The following is a 21858-nucleotide window of genomic DNA, read 5'->3' as shown; positions in this document are numbered from 1 at the left end:
CTGAAAGATATACCAGAGGAACAACATGTTACTAGGTTAAAGTATCAACCAATTGTTTCAGCCACTTTGAGTCCATGTTCTAAAATCTAAAATTTAGTTCCTTTCCCTAAGCTAAGTGCTTCCTATCATGTCAGTATCTAGGTTGTGAAGTAAAGGAGACTTTGGTGAAATGTTTTTATTTATCACAACTGCTTTATCAATTGCCTAGGACCTCAACAGCATCATGGAAAAACTGGTGGTGGAGGTTTAGTCACTCAGTTGTGTCTGACTCTTTCGACCTCATGGACTGCTGCCAGGATCTTCTGTCCATGGGATTCTCCAGGCAAGAATACTGGAGTGGGTTCCCACACCCTCCTACAGGGGATCTTCCTGATCCAGGGATCGAACCCCGGTCTCCTGCATTGCAGGCAGATGCTTCACCAACTGAGTCACCAGGGATGCCCCCAAATTGCCCAGTACAATGTTATATATCAACCCTTAGTGAAGCCTTTAAAAAAGCAGACAGGTTGAAAAATGGGTTATAGGAGGCAAATATAGTATCTGCCTTTAGAGCTATCAACTCAGGAATTCTCTCAATTACAGAATCTTGCAGAGAAGTTATTTTTCTTTCTCAAAATCCAGTGATGACAACATTCCTTACTCCAGATCTGGCATTTTTTTTTCATCACTGTCTTGTGAATCATCACCTGCTCCATCTACTTCTGGTAAATCTACATTCTCATCACCACCCATGTTGTTCATCATCTCAGAGAAACGATTAAAATTAGACATGTCTGCCACTGAATCACGTTCCCAGTCTTTCCAATTACTGAAGTTCACACTAAACCAATTAAGCTTTGCCCTCTCTTTTGTTAACCTTGGCCATGACTGGCCAGATTCTCCTTTTCATAAACAATATAAAATTGATCTGTCTGTTCTTTTATGCTTGGAATTATTTGGATCAATACAGTGAAGAAGATCAATTTCATTTAAATGTTTAAAATGATCAATTCCTCCAAGACAACTGAATGTAAGTTTGGAGTTCTCAAAATTTACATTAACATCTTGACTGTCTTCAACACAAAATTCAATGAAGACATTGTACCACTTTGGAGAAGCAGGCTGTATCGTGAACAGGGCAGGGGCACTGACTAATGGGTGGGTGAGCCTCTCCAGTGGCCTGGAAGTGGAGGTTTTCTCCTCAGTGAATTTTAATACAGCCAGAGTTGAGATGCACTGCCCCGGCCCCTCCTCCAGCCCCATGCCACTTCCCAAGGCCCAGCCCTGATCAACTCCCAATCAGGTTATTGCAGTTACCTCCTAACTCTTTTCTTGTTTCTGTTTTGTACATAATTTTCTTTATTTATCTAGGCTGTGTGGGTCTTCATCGCTGTGCAGGCTTTTCTCTAGTTGTAGTGCGTGGGCCTCTCATTGCAGTGGCTTCTCTTGTTGAGGATCACAGGCCCTAGGGCGTGTGGACTCAGTAGTTGTGGCACATGGGGTCAATAGTTGAGGTTCCTGGGCTCTGTAGCATGGGCTCAGTTGTTCTATGGCATGTGAGAGATTCTTCCTGGACCAGGGATCGAACCCTTATCTCCTGCATTGGCAGACAGATTGTTTACCACCGAGCTACCAGGGAAGCCCCTCTCTTCCTGTTTCTAGTCTCTCTCTTCTGCAACCTCCACTTCTGCATACTGCTTCCCAAATTTCCTTGGGAAATAACTGCTAAAACATGGGTCAGATCACGTCACTCCCATACTGCCTAAACAAGAGAGTCAAATTTGGCCTGAGCAAGATCCTCCTCCAACCAACATTTCTGCATCCTTTCCTCCTCTGGGTCTTCCACTGCTCAAAGACTACCACTATCCTCTTCTTTCTTCGATGTCTATTTCAATTACTACATCCTTCTTCTATCAGTCAACAATTGTCTATTCACTGGCTACTATGTACAACCCATCTACTCAGTATGTTTTTTGAATTGCTACTGTATCTAGGTATTAGGGATATGGCAGTGAATACGCTTATTTAACTTATATACAAAGTGCATCATGAGAAATGTTGGGCTGGAAGAAGCACAAGCTGGAATCAAGATTGCTGGGAGAAATATCAATAACCTCAGATACGCAGATGACACCACCCTTATGGCAGAAAATGAAGAGGAACTAAAAAGCCTCTTGATGAAAGTGAAAGAGGAGAGTGAAAAAGTTGGCTTCAAGCTCAACATTTAGAAAACGAAGATCATGGCATCTGGTCCCATCACTTCATGGGAAATAGATGGGGAAACAATGGAAACAGTGGCTGACTTTATTTTTCTGGGCTCCAAAATCACTGCAGATGGTGACTGCAGCCATGAAATTAAGACACTTACTCCTTGGAAGGAAAGTTATGACCAACCTAGATAGCATATTCAAAAGCAGAGATATTACTTTGCCAACAAAGGTCCGTCTATTCAAGGCTATGGTTTTTCCAGTAGTCATGTATGGATGTGAGAGTTGGACTGTGAAGAAAGCTGAGAGCCGAAGAATTGATGCTTTTGAATTGTGGTGTTGGAGAAGACTCTTGAGTGTCCCTTGGACTGCAAGGAGATCCAACCAGTCCATCCTAAAGGAGACCAGTCCCAGGTGTTCATTGGAAGGACTGATGCTGAAACTCCAATACTTTGGCCACCTCATATGAAGAGTTGACTCATTGGAAAAGACCCTGATGCTGGGAGGGATTGGGGGCAGGAGGAGAAGGGGACGACAGAGGATGAGATGGCTGGATGGCATCACTGACTCGATGGACGTGAGTCTGAGTGAACTCTGGGAGTTGGTGATGGACAGGGAAGCCTGGTGTGCTCACAAAGAGTTGGACACGACTGAATGACTGAACTGAACTGAAGACAGACAAAATTACCTGCTTGGTGGAGCTTAGTGGGAGAGGCAGACAACAAAACAAGTGCACAAATAAGAAAATGTTAGGTAAGTGTGATGCAGAGAATTGGAACATATAGCGACTAGGGGGCTATTTTTGACTGGGTGGCTATTTCCATCTGAAATAGCCTCTCCAAGGAGGTGACATCTATACTGAGATCTAAATGACAGGAAGGGAGGGACCAGCTATTCAGAGTTTAAGGGGCAAAGCATTCTAAAGATAGGACCAGCCATTGTGAAGGCTTTCAGGCAAAATGAAGTCTGATTGAAGGGCCAGAAGAAGGCAGAGCAACTGAAGCACAGGGGTAAAGGGTGAGCCGTGGGAGATGAAGTTGGAGTCAGCTCATATATGCTTTCTAAGTCAGGGTAAAGAGTTGGAATTTGATTCTTTGGGCAATGATGGGAAGCCACTGGAGGGCTTTAAGTGAGAAAGTGACATGATGTGCTTTGTGTTTGAACAAGATCACTCTGGTTGCTGTGGGAACAACACATTGGGGGTGACAGTAGGAGCAGGGAGCAGGTAGGTGCTTTGGTGGCAGTCTGGTTTGCCTTGAAGTACTTGCTCCATTTAAGACAAATAACAAATCAAAAGCTCCTCTTGTTTTTAAGCAAAATATTAAAATTCTTATCATCATCTAACAGGACCTGAATGGGCTGACCTCTCTCCAGCCTCCTGCACACCATCTTTGCCCCTGCTATTGAGCCTTGCTGACCTTCTGTCAGTTCTTCGAATGTAGTAGGCCACAGGACCTTTGGACTTGCTGTGGTTATATGTTATTTGCATGTGTGACAAAATATACATAAAATTTACCATGTTAACCATTTAAAAGTATACAACTCAGTGGCATTAAGGATATTCACAATGTTGTCATCATCACTCTCTAGCTCCAGAACTTTTTCATCATCTCAGGAGGAAATACTGGACTATTAAGCAATCACTTCCCATTCCCTCCTGCCCCAGCCCCTGGGAGACCATTAATCTGCTTTCTGTCTCTATGGATTTGCCTATTCTGGACAGTTCACAAAAATGAGTACAATGTGTGGTATTTGTGTGGCTTCTTTCACTCAGTATAAAGTTTCCAAGATTCATTCATATGGTAGCATGTGTCAGTACTTCATTCCTTTTTATGACTGAATAATATTCCATTGTATGGATTTATCACATTTTGTTTATCCATTCCTTAGTTGATGGACATTTGTTTAGGTTGTCTCCACCCTACAATTAATGTGACTAGCGCTGCTGTGAACACCCATGTACATGTTTTTGTTTGAATCCCTGCTTTCAATTCTTGGGGGTGTATACCTAACAGCGAACTGCTACGTGATGTGGTAGCTGTGGTCATATTTTGAGGAACAAGATCAGTGAATCTTTGACATGGATTAATTTCCTTTGGCTGTGGTAACAAAGTACAATTAAAATAATTGCAGAAAACTTATTTTCTCCCAGTTCTGAAGGCCAGAAGTCTGAAATCAAAGTGTTAGGAGGGCCAGGCTTCCTCTGAGACCAGGTAGAATCCTTGTTTTCCTCTTCCTAGCTTCTAGTGGTAACAATCAATCCTTGGCACTTTTGGCTTGCAGCTACATCATTCAATCAGTCTCATGGCCTTTACCCTGTGTGTGTGTCTGTGTCTTCACGTGGCCCTCTTCCTGGGTCTTTTCTTCTTTTAAGGACACCAGTCATATTGGACTAAGGGCCACACTACTCCAGTGTGACCTCCTCTTAAATAATTACATCTGCAACAACACTATTTCCAAATAAAGTCACATTCTGAGGTAAAGGGGTGAGGACTTCACCATATCATTTTGGGGGACACAATTCAATCCATGACAAACTGACAGACATTACTGTGCTTCTGAATCCCCTGGGGATCCTGTTAACACAGGCTTGGTGTGAGGCCTGAGGTTATGCACTTTCAATCAGCTCTCCCAGCTGATAGCTGTGCTGCTGGTTCACCGATATGGTGGCCAACTAGTCTGGGTTTTACCAATAAAAATCCAGAGTTAAAGGAAACCCTTCAGTCCTGGGAAAACTGGAATGTTTGTCACCCTATTATATCACAGACCACATTTTGAGTAGCAAGGCTCTAGTTATGAACTATGGTGATTTACCCATTAATTACATTACTTAATACTCTTATTTATCTTTACATTTAAATAAATTATTTTTTGCTAGAATAGCCCAAGATTTCAAGAATCTTGACCCCCAAAAAGCTTCAGACAAACCGTGAAATGGTGACTTAGTTGAGTTCATGGGTGCCATATGTGAATATTGTATTTATATTAACTCATGAAATTATCTATGATGCTCAGCGTTGTCCCAGTTGGGTCGAACCCTCTGCAGAGTAATTATGCACGGGAAAGATCTTTTTGGATAAGAATACTCACTGGGTTTGACGTCTTCCGTATCCTTTTCTTGTGCCACCCAGGGACCGTGAAAGTGGAGGTGAAAGCACCTTTCTGAGGGTGGGTTTGAGCATGTTGTGGTTTGAGCTCTTGATTCCCATTAAGACCACCTGGAAAACTTTGAAAACTGCCACGCCCTCACTCCAAAGCAAATGATTCAGGCTACCTGGGATTGGGCACAGGCAGTGAAGGCTTTGTTGTTAGTGTTTAAGTTCTCCAGGTGATGCAAATAAGCAACCAGAGTAGAAAATCACTCTGCAAGATCTTCGTTTATAAGAGAAACATTGCCAATCTGTCCCTAATCTTTTTTTCCACCTGCACCCACACTCCTCTCCACTCCCCTCTATGCCCACTTAGCTCTCTGTCATGGTTGGTCATTACCTTAAGCAAGTTCTCCTCTTCCTCATATTTGGGTCCTATTTACACAATGACCTCACTGACCTGGGACCATGTAGAACCCACTGGCGGTAATAATTACTCCTGCAACTGACCTTGGCAGGCTTTCTTCGAGCTTTATTGACTTCGTTTTTCATTCTTTCACAAAAGGCATCCTTAGCATCATCCACAATTAGGTTAGACTGTGAGAATGTCACTGTTTTGACTGCAGAGTCTCTTAGGAATCCAGCAAAATCTCCCACAGAATCTGTACTGTGTGTTCCTCTGCAAACCAGCCACAGGAAATCTGGGTGGAGTGTACATTGCTTTTTTATTGGGATATAATTCATGTGCTATAAAATTCACCCTTTTAAAGTGTCCAATTAAGTGGTTTTTAGTATATTCACAAAATTATGCAGCCATCATCACAATCTAATTCCAGAGCATTTTTGTCACTCCCCAAAGAAACCCCCTACTCATCAACAGTCGCTCCTCATTCCTGTTGCCCCCCTGCAAACTAATCTATTTCTGTCTTTATGGATCTGTCTATTCTGGACATTGCCTATAAATGGAACATTCAGTATGTGGTCTTTTGTGTCTGGCTTCTTAGCATATTTTCAAGGCTCAAACATATTACAGCAAATATCAGTGCTTTGTTGTTTTGTGTGTGTGTGTGTGACCAAATAATTTTCCACTGTATGAATGTGCTACATTACGTTTATCTCTTCACAAGTGATGGACATTGGGGTGCTGTGAACATTCATGGGCAGGCTTTTGTGTGGACATGTTTTCATTTCTCTTGGGAGTGGAACCACTGGGTCATATGGTAACTCTGTGTTTAACGTTTTGAGGAACTTCTGAATTGCTTTCCAACCTTAATTTTTGACCTTAAAACAGTTCTTTCCTGAGTGTGAGCTGGTCTGTACTTGTTAGGGTGGGGAACATGAGTCTCAGGGACTTTAAACACTTTTTTTTCTGTTATACATTTTATGTGAAGAATGAATGGTACTTTCACATAGAACCTTGTCATTCGGCTTCCAAAATGTCAAGAAAGCATGGAGCGCCCGTGGTGGCAAGGACTGGGGGTGTCTGTCTGAGCTCCCGTGTTCCTAACCATCCCTCCAGCTGTATCTCCGGCCACCTGTCACAGTCTGTTACTGGCACAGACAAGGCCAGCTTGTTCCAAGGACACGACTACTGGGCCACTTCCATCTCAGATGGCCTGGTGGGCCGTCCAAATGTAGAAATCCGATTGCTTTCCGGGGATGGCAATAAACCAGGTGCAGACAATCCTGCAAATGGAAAGCCCTACTGCGTACAAAGCAAAAACTCTTCTACTCACTCCCGGAGGCCCTGCCCCACTCCTCGGCTGGCTGGCTGGCTGAGCCTGTGCGGATTCGCGCGGGCGAACGGCCTCCTCCGCATGCGCAGTTTCCGCCGGTCGATTCCTTAAGTGGGCGCTCTGCCGGGTGCGCGCTCAAGCACGCGCGCAGCCTCGCGTGCACGCGCGCACGGGGCCTCTAGCCGCACGCGCCCCTGCCCCGCCCCGCCCCGCCCCGCCCCGCCCCCTCCCCCCTCCCGCGCGCCCGCCCGCCTCCAGCCGCCGCCGCCGCCGCCGGAGCTCTGTAGTATGGCATCGAGGAGAATGGAGACCAAACCTGTGATAACCTGTCTCAAAACCCTCCTCATCATCTACTCCTTCGTCTTCTGGGTGAGTGGCCACGCCGGACCGGCGGCTGCGCTGCCGTCCATCGGTCAGTGTAGTGATGCTCCGGGAAGGGATGGGGGAGGAAAAAAACCAAAGCAAAAATCAAATCTCGGTCCCCTCCTTACGGAGATAGGCGCAGGGCTGGGGCTGCAGGATGGCAGGGTGCAGCTTTGGGGCTGCTCGGACCCTGCACCCCGCCCGGTGTAGGTTGCAAAGGGCTGTGTGGTGGCGATGATTGCAGGTTGTCGACCTTTCCAAAATATTTTAATGCATTGACTTATTCTTTTAAGCTCGCGGGTTAGGGTCAGCCTCTGGGGAAAGTTGCGGTTTTATTCAGCTGTTTTCCTCTCGGGATCCCCCTCCCCATCCTCCCTTACCAGCCCGTTCGCGGCGCCTCTTGGAGCTAACCTGTGGCCGGCTGGGAGCAGGCGCGAGAGCGCAGGGTTTGATCCCAGATTCCCGGTTATTCCCGACCCCGCGGGGCTGCGAGAGGCAGGCGCCGGGAGCCGTGAGCTGCTTGGCTGGGCAAGGGAGATCAAAGGCCCCCCAAGCGCACTGACAGGGGGTGGGCGCCGCCGCCGCGCCGAAACGCACGAAGGGAAGAGGGTCTTACATAAACCAGGGGCATCTTTGCGCTTTCTCGGAGACCCAGGTCTTAGGACCTTTTGCCCACTCGCCTGCACCCTTACACTCATCTTTCTGTCGTTGCGTGAACCCATTCTGCAGAGCCCCAGGGAAGGACCCCCACCACTTGATGACAGCAATAGCTCCCCAACTCTGCTCCCCGTCTTAGCTGGTGCTGCTATCGGTCCTTGAACCTCAATGCAGAAGGGTGACGTCAGCCCCTCAGCAGAAGCCTCTGCGAGCTGGAGGAGGAGTGGGGGGGGGGCGGACTCCAGGCTTGTGCCTTACCTCATCCTGTTTGGCAATTCGTGGAATCAGTGCAGGGCTGACACTGCAGTGATTCATTTGAAGTAGGTGGTACCTAAAGACCATTCCCCGTTATTTCTCTTTCGGTGTAGACTCCCTTCTCCCCAAGTTTTCCTTTCCTGAACCAAGCCACAGCCACCCTACAGGAGAATGAATGTCACTACCCACCCCCCAATGATCTGGGTCACTTCAGTTTTCAAGGCAGTCATTTTGAAACCCGAGGCTCTGCAGAAAAAGCCAATCCCCGTTTTTGGTGGTTTTCTCTTTGCCTTTCCCCCCGCCCCACAACCCTAATTTTGGGTTGAAAGTGGGGCACAGTGCTTTATGAGGTGCTCAGACTTGGCCTGATGGTGAAACAGGCTGTTTGTAATGACCAAGGCAGGAACTGAGATTTATTAAGGATAAAAAAAAAAAAAATCCTAATGCGCTCCCCGCCCCCCGCGGACATTCCTTGTCATTGGCGATTCTTCAGGTCAGGAATCTGTGGACTCTGGGGATCAGGTATACCAAGAACTCTGCAATGAGATAAGATAGATTAACTGGTATATCACACAGGCAACCACAGAAATGGAATTTATTTGGGCTGAAATTTCAGTAGTGGAATTGTGAGCTCTGCCCAGATCCTATATTATGTTCTTCTTGGTAAAAGCAAGAATGCATGCTGGTTGCTGAAACTTCCCAGTAAGCTCTCCTGGGAACTGGTTTAGCTTTTTTGTTTGTTTGTTTCATTATATCTCTTCGTGTTTGGCCCTTCCTATTTACTTGACTTCCTATTTGTTCCTGAAGTAAATCATATGGGTAATTATTTTTAGCTTCCTGAAAAATCTTCCAGCATTTCTGCTTGCTGGTAAAGAAGGGAGCCTTCTAGAGGAAGGCTTTTCTTGGGAGCTTTTAAACTCTTGTTTACTCCCTCCCCTCCCCAACCTCCTGAATCCAATTACTTAATGCACGCTAATACATCTTAAGTACATTTCATGTCTTCTGAAGTTCCTTGATGCCTGCATTTTCATGTTTTTCCTTAAACTTTGAAGATTTCTGTAGTCTCTTAAATGTTTACCTGACAAATTTAATAGTTTAAATAGCATTTAATAATCACTCCATACTTCACAACCAACGAATGAGATCTCTCTAGATGCAAGGGTATTTTTAAATTAGACATTTTTGTGAATAAACTATGGTACAAATGCTGTGTTTTCCATTATACCTTAAATGGCAAGAAAAAAAAAACAGCTTTATTGAGATTTAATTCACATACTTCACCCCTTTTAAAGTGTACAAATTAGTGGTTTTTAGTATATTCACAGATAATGTGTAACCATCACCTCAATCAATTTTAGAACATTTTCATAACCTGAAAAAGAAACCCCATACCTTTTAGCTATCATTCTCTTTTCTGCTCTCAATAACCCTCACCACCCCACTGCTGCTGCTGCTAAGTCGCTTCAGTCGTGTCTGACTCTGTGCAACCCCATCCCTGGGATTCTCCAGGCAAGAATACTGGAGTGGGTTGCCATTTCCTTCTCCAGTGCATCAAAGTGAACAGTGAAAGTGAAGTCGCTCATTCGTGTCCAACTCCTAGCGACCCCATGGACTGCAGCCTACCAGGCTCCTCCATCCATGGGATTTTCCAGGCAAGAGTACTGGAGTGGGTTGCCATTGCCTTCTCCGCTCACCACTCTAAGCAGTCACTAATCTACTTTTTGTATAGATTTCCTTTTTCTGGACATTTCATCTAAATGAAATCATATAGTATGTGGTCTTTTGTGAATGGCTTCTTTTGCTTAGCATAATGTTCTCATTCATGTGCATTCCTTTTAATGGCCAAATAGTATTCCACTGCATGCTTATACACTGTATCCCATTTTGTTCATTCATCTGTCCACTGATAGACATTTGGATTATTTCTATCTTGTGGCTATTATGAGTGTCAGTGCTGTAAACATTTACGTGCAAGTTTTTGTGTGAACATATGTCTTCATTTCTCTTGGGTATATACCTAGGAGTGGATTTGCTGGGTCATATGGTAACTCTGATTAATCATTTGAAGACCTGCCAGACTGTTTTGGAGAAGGCAATGGCACCCCCCTCCAGTATGCTTGCCTGGAAAATCCCATGGACTGAGGAGCCTGGTGGGCTACAGTCCATGGGGTCTGTAAGAGTCAGACACGACTGAGCGACTTCACAGTAGCAGCAGCAGCAGCAGCAGCCAGACTGTTTACCAAAGTGACTGCACCATTTTATATTCCTTCCAGCAGTGTATGAATACTGTGATTTAAAGTATTTCTCCACTTTCTTGCCAACATTTGTTATTATCTGACTTTTAAAATTCTAGCCATGCTAGTAGATATCTCATTGTGGTTTTGATTTGAATTTCCTTGATGAGCAGTGATACTCAGCATCTTTTTATGTGCTTATTGGTCATTTGTATATCTTCCTTTAAGAAATGTCTGTTCATGTCTTTTGCCCAACTTTTATTTCAGTTATTTTTTAAACATTGTTGTGGGTGTTGTATGTGTCCTTTATGTATTCTTGATTTAAGTCTCTTATCAGATACATCATTTGCAGATATTTTCTCCTGTTGTTCATTTGTCCAGCCATGTCTGATTCTTTGTGACCCCATGGACTGCAGCATGCCAGGTCTCCCTGATTCTATGGGTTGTTTATTTACTTTCTTGGTGGTGTCCCTTGACGTACAAAGGGTTTTTTTATTTTGATAAAGTCCAATCTACCTATTTTTTGTTTGTGCTTTTAGTATCATATTTAAGAATTTTTACCAAATGAGAGCTTATGAAGAAAATACTGTCTATAAGAGTGATTTGTCTATTCAGTAAATGTAGTTGATGAATGTATCTTTCTCTGGCATGTAGTAGGTACTCAAATATTTGTCAAAACTTCTGGGATTATGTTAGGTAATTTATAAGAAGGATGATCTTGGTGTTCTTTTAAGTGGAAGACGGACAAAAGATTAGGCAGAATTTTTTCCTTCCTGTTTTCTTTGAATCATTTTAATGTGACTACTTCTCTTCCCATACCTCAGATTTAGGACTAGAAGACATTTGAGCTTAAAATGGTGGTAGACCAGTAGCATCAAGAGATTGATGTACCTACAGTTATGAGAGATCTTATATATGCGTTAATATACTGTATTGGTGTTTTTCTTTCTGACTTAACTTTAGAAAGTTGGTAACAATGACTCTATATGCAAGACAGCAAAAGAGACACAGATGTAAAGAATAGACTTTTGGACTCTGTGGGAGAAGACAAGGGTGGGATTGTTGAGAGAATAGCATTGAAACATGTATATTATCATATGTGAAATAGATCGCCAGTCCAGGTTCAATGCATGAGACAGGGTGCTCAGGGCCGGTGTGCTGGGATGACCCAAAGGGATGGGATGGGGAGGGAGGTGAGAGGGGGGTTCAGGATGGGGAACACATGTACACCCATGGCTGTTTCATGTCAGTGTATGGCAAAAACCACCACAATATTGTAAATCAGCCTCCAATTAAAATAAATTAAAAAAAGAAAGTAAGAGAGATCTTGTTTTATCTGGCCTCTTCTATTTATAATTACTCTCCCTCTCTGAGATGTTCCTCTAAAGCAGTGGTTCTCAGCAGCAAACAGTTTTGCGTCTCCCCTCCCCCAGTATTTGGCCATGTCTGCAGACGTATTTTGGTCACAGCTGGGAGTGGGGTGCTACGGGCATCTCATTGGTAGAGGCCACAGGTGCTGCTAAGCATACTGCAAGGCTCAGGACAACCCTTCACAAGAATTATCTGGCTCAGAATGTCAACAGTGCCCACAACCTCTGCACTAGTGGACTTTACATAGTAATAAGTTAATATGTAGAAAAAGAGAATCTTATGCAAAACTCCTATATTTACTACTGTTTGGAACCACCATACCCAAGCACTCACAGCACAATTGCAAGTAAGAAGAGAAACATTCTCCTTTTTATTTGGAGATAAAGGTAGGTGGTTCTTTTGTAATAGTATTGAAATAGATGGGATGATCCTCCAGTTAAATAGTATCACCTGAATGTTAGGTAAGTGGCTCCATTATGGTCCTTGATTTGTATGTTTCATTTTCAAAGGAGGAAAAAACACACCTAGTAGTAAGTTATCCTGAGCTTTAAGACTAGCAAACAGTGCCTGACACATAGAAGGTTTACTCTGGAAGTATTTAACAAATGAATAAATGAATGAAATTTTATTAACTACTTTTGGGCTCATGTATTTATTTCAACTCACCTCAATTGGGAGGGTTTTTAAAAGTGATATTTTCTGTCTACCTGTGGTGGTTTAAACGTGTTCCTGACTGATGTGTGGAAAGGTGGAGTAGAGAACTTTGAGACTTGATCTTCTAATGATACTTCAGTTATTATATTTTTATGATCAGCTAGTTTGCCAGCCACTTTAATTATCTAAAATTTTAATTGGAATTTAATTTGTTAAGCTTGAATAAGAAAAGATATCTATCTTACTCTAAAACAACAACAACAAAAACTCCATGACAAATAGTTTTTTCAACAACGAATAGGAAAACTATAAATGTTATGCTTACAAGGTAAATTCTGTTTTGATTTAGAAAAATTTTTAATGTATTTTAAACACCCATCTGAGTTCTAAGCTAAGATTGAAATCCACTATGGTTACATCCACTAAATAATATGGTAAAGAGAAATATCCTTGCTTCGTTCCAGTGTATATTGGATTTGGTTTCTTCTTTGATGATCCAAAGAGGAAATTAGCTTGATCAATTATGATACCAAATTTTCTTATGGTGAAATATCAGTGTTTTTTTTTTTTTAATTTTGGAAGCATCTCTAATCTTTTTAGGGAGAAGATTAAAAGAAATAATGGTCAGAATATTTCTTTTGTCATCCAGAAAGTTTAGGTACTTGGATTAAGTAGAGGGGGAAAGTCTTAAAGAACAGCCCCTAACGTTTTACAAAGTGTTTGAATTTGGGTGCACACTTAAGGCTACACTTACCCTTTTGCGTATCTTTGGATTTCAACAAACATTCTTTGAATGTCTTGTATGCCAGGTATTTCAAATGAATGTTTACCAACTTTTACTAGCGCTGCTTTTACCATGTTACCTTCGTTTCTAAATAAAGCAGTTAATCTATTACTTTTCAGTATTAGGTGTTATATATTGTTTTCGTACTATGGAAGATCACGATCTAGTTCTCTTACCCCTTTCTCCCTCCCTCACATCTTTCCTAAATTGGGTAGACCCCAATATATCTTTTATCAGTTATCATATCAACTTGGTTAGAGCAGTAGTCAGTGATCATATTAATTAGGTAAGCTGATTCACAGCTGAACCTTGTAGTGTCTATTATGATTGCTTGCACAGCTTTTCCCCTTCAGTTAAAAGTTGCCTTGTTTTATCCTTCACTTGTTAATTTTCTTCATTCATCACTAAATTATCCGCGTATTCTCCCCCAAGAGCTGCATATCTTCACTTAGTGTATTGAAACACGTCGTGTATCCTGTCAGTTTTTTATTCTTAAAAAACAATCATTAATATTGTTAGAGATGTTTCTCCCAGAGTAGGCTAGTGTTCGCTGGGCCTTTGAAACAGCTGACATCATTATAATCTCCCTTTACCATTATCCTGGGGAATCTTGTCTCCTTTTATGTTGAGTCTTCAGTTTCCTAGATGTCCTGTCTTCTTCCTCTTTTTCGTTCATCCATTTTGGTGGAGCAAACCTTCTAGTAGCTGTCTGGAAAAGAGTTCATGAGAGGTTAATTTGTTGAGGCTTTGCAGGTATGAACATCTTATTATGCTCTTGCACATAATTTGATAGTTTGGCTGAGTATAGTATTCTAGTTCATACATCATTTACCCTCAGAATTTTTCTGTCACTTCCTCTTCTCCCCTAGGTCTCTTGCTCTTGTTGCTGTTGAGAAATCCAAATGAGTTTTATTATTAAATTGTGCTTTTCTTTGAAAGCATCTGGAATCTTTCTAGTTCCTAGTGCTCTGAAATTTCACAATATTACCTCTTGCCATATGTTTATTTCTATCTTTCCTCTGTACCCTTTCATTGTGCAAACTCAGGTCCTTCCATTTGGGGAAACTTTCTTGAATTGTTCTGTTTTGCTTTATTTTAAATTTCCTTTCATTTTCTCTGTTGTGTCTGTTTCAGTGTTGGACCTCTTAGATCTTCTAATTTTCCTCCCTTCTGTTTTCTAATTCTTTGTCTTTTTGTTCTGCCTTCTGGAAGATCTCTCCCAGTTTACCTTGCCTGCTATTGCATTTTTCTTGTGTTTTATATGTTGATTTTTAGGAGCTCCCTGTTGAGGTCTGAGCATTTCTTTTTCTAGCATCCCACCATAAATGTAATATTTTAAGATCTTCTGACAATATTAATGATGGGTTTTTTTTTAAAGTCTGCTTCCTTCTGCAGTTTCCTCCCAGCTTCTGTGTTATCTGGCATACTACAGACTGACCTCAAATTTCTGGTAACCATTTGCTCTCTATTCTGTATATGTTTAAGAGCGGAGCTCTAGAAATGCTGACTGGAACCTCTTAGCATGAAGTGAGAGTTTGTAAGTTGGGTGATTTAGCTGGGCCATTGAGTTTTGGAACTGAGTCTTTTCCTTTGGTCTAATCAGATTTGCTATAGAAGAATCTTCCAGGTCTTCTCTCTGGATGAACAAGGTTAAGGATATAGATGTCTCCACATGTGGTATAAATAGACCTTTGTTTAAGCTCCTGTTTCGAGGGTAGAATCCAGTCGCCACTGTGCTTTTCTTCTCTAGTTCATTCTCCCTAGATAGTAAATCTCTGAACCCATGATAGAATGGGGGAGAAGACAGAGACTGGAAGTTGGAGGGCATCTAATTGCTTTTCAAAAAGCTTTTCCCAGATTCTCCATATTTTAGCTCCTTTTTGTGCCTGGTCCCAAGAGTGCATGGAATTGCCTTCTGGGGGTGCTTGTGTGCAAATATTTTATTCTTGGATTTGCTCACAGCTGCCATAAGATTTGGCTTTTTCTCAGCTTCCAAAATGTCATTGTGGTTGTCTCCTCTTCCATTCTCTTTGTTATTGTGGGTTTAAAAAAAAAATCCAGTCATTTCAGTGGACTTTTGGGTGCTAGCCAAGGTAAATGGATGTGTTCAATCCATCATCTTTAACTGGAAGTCCTTTATATCTTTATCTCTACCTTGCATGTAACTAATTAAATACGGAGTTGATTGTGAGTGATTAAATAGAGCATCTGAGATGGCAACAGTTGGGATCTTCTAATAGATATTGGTACCTACTTTTCAACTTTTAAAGAGCTTTTGGATGTTAAGGAGGTTGTTCTAGGTTGGAACAGGCTTACTAAACCGCATTCTCTTCAAGGTTATCTGGTCATCAGGGAATGGAGTTGGATAAATGGGAACGAAGTTCTGAAGGTTGCTGCTGTTTTTTCCTGTTCATTGAATTTCTTCCCATCAAGTGGAGGCCCGTGTGTCTTCTGATCTAATTCAGACCTTGCTGGATTAATTTAATGTGGAAGCAGCAGAGTTTCAAAGTATGGTGGGGAACTTGATGTTGCATGGGTCAGGGCTCTTCTATTTTTCTGTTACCACAATGATAACCCTCTGTGTTTATTGCACAACTTGTGCATTATAATCTGAAGAGTTTTTTTTTTCTTATTTAATTCACTTTACTTCCTGTATGCAACATACAGTTAGGCCACTTGCACTACCTTTTAGCATTGTGGAACGTTAAGTTTTTTCTACTTCCTGCTGCTGCTAAGTCACTTCAGTCATGTCCAACTCTGTGGGACCCCAGAGACGGCAGCCCACCAGGCTCCCCCGTCCCTGGGATTCTCCAGGCAAGAACACTGGAGTGGGTTGCAATTTCCTTCTCCAATGCATGAAGGTGAAAAGTGAAAGGGAAGTCGCTCAGTTGCTTAGAAACTAGCTGACTTTTTATCCAGATAGATTGAAATACTCTGCTCAATTTTAATTACAGCTAGAGTTCTTGATTTGACCCTACCGTGGGCTCCATTCCTGATGATTCATTGACTGCTCAGCATTATGTACTGTTTTAAGGAAGCACTCAAGAAGGTGCTTTGAATGGAAAGTCGTCTGTGACTGTGTTTCTCTGTTTAAACATGTTAAACCTTTGACATAGGTGACTAATGCACCGCTAAAGCAATTTGAAGTGCACTGTAAAAAATAGATTGTTATGTCTTTTTCTCCTTTGGACCCATTACAGCAGCTTCCAATTTGGCTTATCTCCACATGACAGGCAGATCGTTGGATTACTGCTCCTAAATTTCCTTTTTTGGCTGTTATCCTACTTGCCTTGACAGGATACTTTTCATTCCTGGCTGAACATTTTTATACCTTTTTATAGAGTATGGCAACCCACTCCAGTACTCTTGCCTGGAGAATCCCATGGAGGGAAGAGCCTGGTAGTCAACAGTCCATGGGGTCACAAAGAGTCGAACATGACTGAGTGACTTTCCTTTCCTTCCTGTAGAGTCCCAGTATTCATCAAGAAAATGACATAAAGGGGGGAAGATAGGAAAGAGCTTTTCTTTGTCTTGATTTCCCTTTGGTTATTTGATCACTTGAACTTGTAAGCCTGTGAAAGAGTTTGGTGATAGAATTAAGGATCCCAGTTCTACTGTGGAAGATTTTCTTTGTGCTTTTTGTAAGGTATGATAGGCTTTTTCATCATCATTTGTTGTAGGGGAAATTGCAGTTGCCTTGTACTAAAATAAAAGATGGGTTGGGTCAGGTGAGCAATGTACATTTATGGTTGTCAATCCTATTTGCCCATCAGGGTTGCCTAAGGAGCCCTAAAATACTATATGCTTAGACTTCATGGTAAGAGGTTCTGATTCATTTGGCCTGGAGGAGGGTGCCAGCTTTCATAGTTTTAAAATAATCTTCCAGGTGATTCAGCTGTGCAAATAGGATTGAGAGCCACTGATTCAGAGAGAACAGTGTAATAGCAGGCCTGGTTCATCTTGGATCTGGAGATAGCTAGGGAATATCTGGCTATTGAGTAGCTTGTTATTGTTTGTTGCTAAGTCATGTCCAACTCTTTTGCAACCCCATGGACTGTAGCCTGCCAGGCTCCTTCTCCCCATGGGATTTCCCAGGCAAGAATACTGGAGTGAGTTGCCATTTCCTTCTCCAGGGGATCTTCCTGCCTCAGGGATTGAACCCACATCTCCTGCTTGGCAAGCAGATTCTTTACCACTGAACCACCAGGGAAACCCTATTGAGTGTCTAGCATGGGACTGTTGATTTGGTCTGCTTTGCCCAAAAGTCTGAGGCTAGGTGTCCAGTATCTCTTAGTAAACCAAAATGGCCTTGTCACTCTTAGGAGACCTTGCTAATCATTCCTAACTAGAGGAGTGCTCATCAGAATCACTAAGGGGCTTTGAGAACACAGTTGTTTGGTCCTATCTCATAAAGTTTCCATTTTAATTGATCTGCAGAGGGACCTGGGTATGTATTTTTTGAAACCATTCCTAAGGTGATTCTGATTTCTGGGATATGACTCTGGCCTGTGATAGTTTGTTATAAATAAATTCTTAACATATGCTTTCCTGTGATCTGTAGTACCATGAGGCTAGTTTGAGGAGAAGGTTCCATAAGCAAGATGCAGCCAATCTAGTATTTTTCTCACCCACTGAATTGGTGTCTGCCACGTGTCTGCAATTGAATGCTTGGAGTTTGGAGTAGTTTCCATTCCTTAGGGGGAATGTATTTGTTTATAGTTGCACTGAGAAGTTAGGAAGTCTTAGTTTTCCCTCTATCAAAAGATTAGATTGTTATTCAATATGTAAAACAAAACCCTGAATTTATTACTTAACAAAGTAAGAGAGCAGTACTAGTCAAGCAGAGTTTATGAGTGAAACAGATTGCTGTTCTTTTGGGGAAGCCTGGTGGTGTTTGATGGTTGCTTTGGTTACAGAAGGAGTGGTTGCCCTTGGCCTTAGAATCATGGCTATTGGGGTGAGACTGTTGTTGATTGCCTCTGGGAAGCATAGTCACTGCTGTGCTGCTGATTGGTTGACCTTGAGTTGTGTGAGGCTGTCACTGTAATTAGCTTCTAGAAGTATATTCCCTGAAACAAGGTGAGTTGTCACTGATGATTAGACTAAGCTGAATTGCCACTGATCGAATTGGTTTAGAAGTGGGTGCTGGTAGTTACCATGCCTGCTGAATTATCAATCTTCTTCCCCCCAGGAGTGTAGAGACTTTTATTCTTGCCTCAGATTACCAATCCTTATTTCTCAGTGAGATGAGTTTCTCTCTTCACAGATGCAGTTGTTGTATCAGAAGAAACCTAATAGAGTCTAAAGATAAACTAATATGAGAATTTGGTAAAGTGGTTAGATGCAAGATAAAAATACAAAAATTAATTGCTTTTCATTATTTTACATAAGCCTTAGAAAAGAAAAGGGAGGACAAATTTCAGTCTCAGTAGCAACAGAAATCATAACGACTTCAGAATAGTTAAAAAAAAAAGTAAGGCTCTTATATGAAGAAAACTAAAATCTTATTGAAGATTATAAGATCTGAACAGATTGAAGAACATTGTGTTCTTCAATGGGGAGATTTGGTACTATAAAATTATCAGTTTAAAATGTGTTTAATGTAATTCCAAATAGAGTCCCAATGGAACTTTTTGGGGGGAGGGAGTGGCACTTGATATAAACAATGTTTATGTAGAAGAATAAATGCCTGAGAAGGCAAGAGACATATGGAACAGGGGGAAGGAAGTATATGCCTTACCGCTGTTGTCAGAATATACTATTGTATATAAGATGGCCACTGTCATCATCCTCGTTTCCGGTATTCATGTTCTGGTGTAATCTCCTTCATTTGGGTTTGGGCAGGACCTGCGACTAGTTTCTAACTAGGAGAATACAACAAAGGTATTTCAATGTGTGTGAATACATGTCCATGATTATATTAGATAAGATTGTAATGTCTTCCTGAGATACTTTGTCCCTGGCTGGCTTTGAAGAAACAAGTTTCTTTTGTTGCGATCTATCCTATGGAGAAGACCACACGGCAGGAACTGAAGGCCGTCTTCTGCTGACAGTCAGAAAGAAACTGAGGCCCTCAGTTTGGCAGTGCACAAGGAACAAAATGATTCCATCAGTCGAGTGACCTTGGAAGCACATCCTTCCCCATTTTGGCTTCAAATGAGACTGCAACCACCCAACTTGAAGCTTAATGAGATCTTGAAACAGAAGACAGAGTAAAGTTGTGCCCAGACTCCTGACCCCACCGAAACTCTGAGGTAGTAACTCTGTGCTGTTTTATTCTTATAATATTGTTACATAGCAATGCATAGTTAATAAAACTATAAAGTCCCTAGTTAATTCAGTATGATGTTGACTTATAAAGAGACAAATGGGTCAGTGAAATAATAGAGAATCCAGTAATAAATTCTAGTGTATATAATTTAATATATGAAAAGGGACATTCATTTTAGAGAAGGCTACATTTAAATTATTCTAATACTACTGTATATTTGGAAAAAATAAAATTGGAGCCCTTACTTGAATTTTATTAAAAAGTCTAGTTGGCTTAAATGCTTAGATATGAACACAAAACAAAATTCTGTAAGAAAGTATAGAGATGATATATAAATACAGGAATCAGAGAAACTTCTTTTATCCAAGTTGGAGCCTCAGAAGCAATGAAGTTAAAAAATTGGACTTCCTGGTAGTCCAGTGACTAAGAATCTGCCTGCCAGTGCAGGCGACACAGGTTTGATCCTTAGTCTGGGAAGATCCCATATGCCATGGAGCAACTAAGCTTGTGTGCCACGACTACCTCGCCAGTGCTCTGGAACCCGTGAAGCGCAACTACTGATGTCCATGCACCCTGGAGCCTGTGCACCACAACCAGAGGGCATCCCCTGCTCACTGCAACTAGAGAAAAGCCCAGGCACAGCAATGAAGACCCCGTGCAGCCCTAAATAAATGAATGTGTTATTTAAAAAATTGTTGTATTTGCCTATACAGTTTTTTAAATTATGTGACGTAAGTACAATAAAATCAATTAAACAATTATAGTGAGCCTCAGACCCAGTGCCAGACTATTAGCTAATATACTGCTTTCTTCATTAAGAAAATCTTATAGAAAAAAAACAAATCTACGTTCTGATGGAACCTCCTTCTCATTTGAGACTGATAATGGCTTGCTGACCAGCTCTGGCCTACTGACCACACTTTGTGAATTACTGCTCTGTGGAAGGAATCGACAAACTGTTTCTGTAAAGGGCCTGATAGTAAATATTTTAGGCTTTGTGGGCCATATGGTCTCTGTTGTGTCTACTCAACTCTGCCATTGTCCTGTGAAAGCAACATCAGTTTAGTTCAGTCGCTCAGTTGTGTCCAACTCTTTGCAACCCCATGAATTGCAGCACGCCAGGCCTCCCTGTCCATCACCACCTCCCGGAGTTCACTCAAACTCACGTCCACCGAGTCGGTGATGCCATCCAGCCATCTCATCCTCTGTCATCCCCTTCTCCTCCTGCCCTCAATCCCTCCCAGCATCAGAGTCTTTTCCAATGAGTCAACTCTTTGCATGAGGTGGCCACAAGTACTGGAGTTTCAGCTTTAGCATCATTCCTTCCAAAGAACACCCAGGACCGATCTCCTTCAGAATGGACTGGTTGGGTCTCCTTGCAGTCCAAGGGACTGTCAGTTTTCTCCAGCACCACAGTTCAAAAACATCAATTCTTCGGTGCTCAGCTTTCTTCACAGTCCAACTCTCGAATCCATACATGACCACTGGAAAAACCATAGCCTTGACTAGACGGATCTTTGTTGACAAAGTGATGTCTCTGCTTTTGAATATGCTATCTAGGTTGGTCATAACTTTCCTTCCAAGGAGCAAGCATCTTTTAATTTTATGGCTGCAGTCACCATCTGAGTGATTTTGGAGCCCAAGAAAATAAAGTCTGTCACTGTTTCCATTGTTTCCCCATCTATTTGCCATGAAGTGATGGGACCAGATGCCATGATCTTTGTTTTCTGAATGTTGAGCTTGAAGCCAACTTTTTCACTCTCTTCTTTCGCTTTCATCAAGAGGCTTTTGAGTTCCTCTTCACTTTCTGCCATAAGGGTGGTGTCATCTGCATATCTGAGGTTATTGGTATTTTTCCTGGCAATCTTGATTCCAGCTTGTGCTTCTTCCAGCCCAGCGTTTCTCTTGATGTACTCTGTGTATAAGTTCAATGAGCAGGGTGACAATATACAGCCTTGATGTACTCCTTTTCCTATTTGGAACCAGTCTGTTGTTCCATGTCCACTTCTAACTGTTTCCTGACCTGCATATAGGTTTCTCAAGAGGCAGGTCAGGTGGTCTGGGATTCCCATCTCTTTCAGAATTTTCCACAGTTTATTGTGATCCACATAGTCAAAGGCTTTGGCATAGTCAATAAATCAGAAATAGATGTTTTTCTGGAATTTGCTTGCAACATAGACAAATGTAAATGAATAAGAAAAGATATTAAAATAAAACTTTTATTTACAAAAAGAGGTGGCCAGCTAGATTTGACTCTT

The 21858-nt window shown here is 41.9% G+C and overlaps 1 protein-coding gene and 1 pseudogene across 1 annotated transcript in view; one reads left to right on the top strand and one right to left on the bottom strand.

Annotated features, from left to right (window-relative positions):
• Positions 1–507: 507 nt before the first annotated feature.
• LOC109554906 (prostaglandin E synthase 3 pseudogene) lies at positions 508–1242 on the bottom strand (annotated as a pseudogene).
• A 6000-nt stretch (positions 1243–7242) lies between these two features.
• TSPAN7 (tetraspanin 7) overlaps positions 7243–21858 on the top strand; it is a 131359-nt gene continuing 116743 nt past the window's right edge. Inside the window, exon 1 of the mRNA XM_019956099.2 lies at positions 7243–7380. Within this exon, the coding sequence (XP_019811658.1) occupies positions 7300–7380 (81 nt within the window). The 5' untranslated portion in view covers positions 7243–7299. The remainder of the gene's footprint in view (positions 7381–21858) is intronic.

The sequence above is a fragment of the Bos indicus genome, chromosome X, assembly GCF_029378745.1.
Source record: "Bos indicus isolate NIAB-ARS_2022 breed Sahiwal x Tharparkar chromosome X, NIAB-ARS_B.indTharparkar_mat_pri_1.0, whole genome shotgun sequence".
NCBI lineage: Eukaryota > Metazoa > Chordata > Mammalia > Artiodactyla > Bovidae > Bos > Bos indicus.
Note: the sequence above shows the minus strand (reverse complement) of the source record. Positions and strands in the feature narration are given on the sequence as shown.